The 3287-nt window shown below is 51.6% G+C and overlaps 1 protein-coding gene across 1 annotated transcript in view; it reads left to right on the top strand.

Annotated features, from left to right (window-relative positions):
* LOC106811722 (MLX-interacting protein-like) overlaps positions 1-3287 on the top strand; it is a 30432-nt gene that overhangs the window by 20818 nt on the left and 6327 nt on the right. The window contains 4 exon segments of the mRNA XM_014815429.1: positions 79-248; positions 907-1135; positions 1322-1431; positions 1742-1829. Coding sequence (XP_014670915.1) covers positions 79-248; positions 907-1135; positions 1322-1431; positions 1742-1829 — 597 coding nt within the window.

The following is a 3287-nucleotide window of genomic DNA, read 5'->3' as shown; positions in this document are numbered from 1 at the left end:
GCAGTCCCACAACAGGCAGCATTGCGGCCATTTCCTTCAACAGGAAAGTATTGCTTTAGGGCATGTCCACACAAACAGGAAGTATTGCTAGCATCCCACAACAGGCAGGCATTGGTGCCATTCCTCAACAGGGAAGTATTGCTAGCATTCCACAAACAGGAAGCATTGCCAGCATCCCTCAGAAGGGAAGTATTTCTGCCATCCCGCAGCAGGGAAGCATGATACAGCAAGCGCGCATGGAGCAGCAGGCAAGCGTCGCACAAATACAGCCGCAGCAGACGGAAGTTTTAACGGCCGCTGCCGCCATCGCCGCCGCACGAAAAAAAAAACTGGAGCGGCGGACAAGTGGCGCCACCACTACGACTCTGGTCGTTCAACTTCTGCAGCCGGCAGCGGACAGCCACAGTACCTCCTCTATCAACTCTCCTCTTCCTCCCCTCTGTCTTCCTCTCTTTCTCATTCTCCCTTCTCCCCCATCTTTCATGCGTTAGGCTCCACTATCCATTTGCTGTGCGATCATATGCAATATGGACCGCAGCGATGGCTCAATGGTAGAGTTTACTCGCCTCAACATGTTGCGAAAGTCAGGGGTTCACTTCCGGTCGGTCATACCAAAAGACTTGAAAAATGGTACACACGGCTTCTCTGCTTAGCATTCAGCAAATAGAGATAGAGCGTGGCAAGTTAACTCGCAGTGCTACCAGTGGACTAACCCCCTACTGTAGCATTTACTGTGAAAGCAGCTGCGGGGCCTCAGGGTTACGGAAACGGAGATAGGCACCGCCCTATGCGCCTATGTTTCATATAGGCGCGGGAAGGATTTAACTTGTAACTGTGTAGTAAATATTGTACGTGTGTTGTTGTCCTCATCACCCCCCCCCCCATCTACACGACGATGTGTCACAGGTCACGTTGATCCGCTCCGGGCCGGCGACGACTGACACGGGCGGAGCATTCGCCGTGCCGACACCGAAAAACAAGCAGACGTCTTTCTCGAGGACACGGCACATGCAGAAGATCTCGCCGGCGCCCCCTACGAAGCCTGCTGCTCCCAGCGTCATCTCACCTCCCCAGGTGGCGCCGGCGGCAGCGGCAGCGAGCCCAGCGAGTGAGCTCCTCTCGTTGTTGTCGTCAGGTACGTGGCGCCACCTGTTGGCACGAGAAGACAAAGATGTTAAATTTTGAATGTAAAAGGGATCATTTTGAATCTTAAATTATTAATTTAATCTTAAAATTTATCTGGAAAATGTTATATTTACATTAATTCTTCAACTGGAAAATTTAATCGAAAAAAAGTAATGAATATCCCTTCATGTTGCAGATAAATTCTCGGGAAGTCGAAGCGGAGTAGGAGGACACGCCATCGCTCCCGCGCCTGGCCTCCACGGGGCGCCAATGGTGCACTTTGATTTGCGGCCGGCGCAGAGTGAGGTGATTTTGACGACGACTAACATTTATCGTTGCGCCGTGAGTTTCATCACAGCGCTCTGCTTACTGCTACTGCTGCACCTATTCCATAACACTGGCCACATGTGTAAATACATACATACATATATACATGCATACATATACATACATACATACATACATACATACATATATACATACATATATAGATACATGGGAATATATATATATATATAATTATATATGTATGTTTTGTATATATATATATCTGTGTGTGTGGGTGTATTTTTGCATACGTCGTTGTGTCGTTGCATACGTCGTTGTGTCGTTGCAGCCGTCTACGTTTCGCAGTCCGCTGCTACTGAATGCCTGCGGCTCACAGACGGATGGCCTCAGCATTCTGCCATCCATCGACCAGAAAGGTACGTGCGTGCTTCTGTTTCCGCCCCTAACATGCAGTCTGCGAAATTAACCACTGGCCCGGTATCCGAGGCCAGTAAATTTTCTGTGAGGCCAATGAAACTGGCAAATGAACAAGCCCGATGGGCCAGTTGCGAAAAGAATGGAGAATGTTATATTATTTGATAGTTTCAGCTCTTTATGTGAGATCAGTCTGAGGAATTTACTAAAAATTCCCGATATTTTGTATGAAATTACAAGTATTAGCGATAGGGCATCATATTCCCGCCATACTAAGTAGGGGAAGTACACTAGTCAACACCTGCTGTTTGCCGCGCTAGAAGTCGCAACAACTTCGTGTTTCCGGTCCGGTTCGTGTACTCTTTTTCATAATTATGATGATCATTTGATTTTGGGCCTGTTAAAACCTAGTGTGGCCAGTGGAATTATACATTACAAAGCCGGCTGGCAATGAGGGTGGAAGTTTTTCGTGAGACAACATGCGCCGCCTGCTTGCCCATTCGGTTCATCGGTAAAATTAGTTTGTCAACTCCAGTGCGATAGCGTTTGTATGTTGGTGATGTTGTGAATTTGCGTGTTTGGTGTTGCGTGCCTCGTGCGTGTTTGTGAGTGTGTTCATTCCTTTGCATGCGTACATGCGTTGCGTGCCGTGTTCGCGCGTGGTGCGTGCCTGCGTTTCGGGTGCGTGAGCGTGTTCATTCCTGCTGTGCGTGCGTGCGTGCTGCGTGCATGTTGAATGTTTGCGCGTGCGTTGTTCTGTATGCTGTGCGTGCTGGCCTGCGTTGTGACGGCCCTGCGGTGTGGTGTTTGTGACGTGTTGTTCATTCCTGGCGTTGCGTACCATGCGTGCGTTGTGTGTGTTGTGCGTGCGTGCGTTGCAGTGTTCCGCGCCGTGCGTGTTGCGTGGCGTCAGCGTGCCTTGCCGTGTGCGTGGTTTGTGAAGCGTGTTCATTTCCTGCGTGCGTTACCATTGCGGTGCGTGCGTTGTTTGGTGCCGTGCGTTGTTTGTGCCTTCGTTGCGTGGCATGCGGAGCTGCGCGTTCCTTGCGGCCACTTGTGTTCGTGCGTGCAGTGGTTGCGTTGCGTGTGCTTCGCTGCCTGGCGTGCGTCGTACATGCGGGCTGGTGTGCCTGCGTGTGTTCCGTGCGTGGTGTTTCGTGCCTCGCGTTCGCTGCCTGGTGCTGCGTGTGTTCTTTGCGCTGCATTTTCATGCCTGCAGTTGCAATGCATGCGGTGCGCGTTCCTGCGTGTGTTCGGCGTGCATTTTTCACGGCTGCGTGCGTACATGCGGGGCTGGCGTGCCTGGCCGGTTCGTGCGTGCGTGCGCATTTGCGTGCGGTGCTGCGGGGCTGGCACTGCCTGCTTGTGTTCGTCGTGATTTCACGCCTGCGGGTTACTGCGGGCTTGGCGTGCCTGCGTGTGTTCGTTGCGTGCGTTTGCTGCGTGCGCGTGTGCGTGCG

This window comes from Priapulus caudatus, unplaced genomic scaffold (assembly GCF_000485595.1).
Source record: "Priapulus caudatus unplaced genomic scaffold, Priapulus_caudatus-5.0.1 Scaffold568, whole genome shotgun sequence".
In the NCBI taxonomy this organism is placed as follows: domain Eukaryota; kingdom Metazoa; phylum Priapulida; class Priapulimorpha; order Priapulimorphida; family Priapulidae; genus Priapulus; species Priapulus caudatus.
The sequence above is the reverse complement of the archived record's forward strand: the minus strand, read 5'-3'. Positions and strand labels throughout refer to the sequence as shown.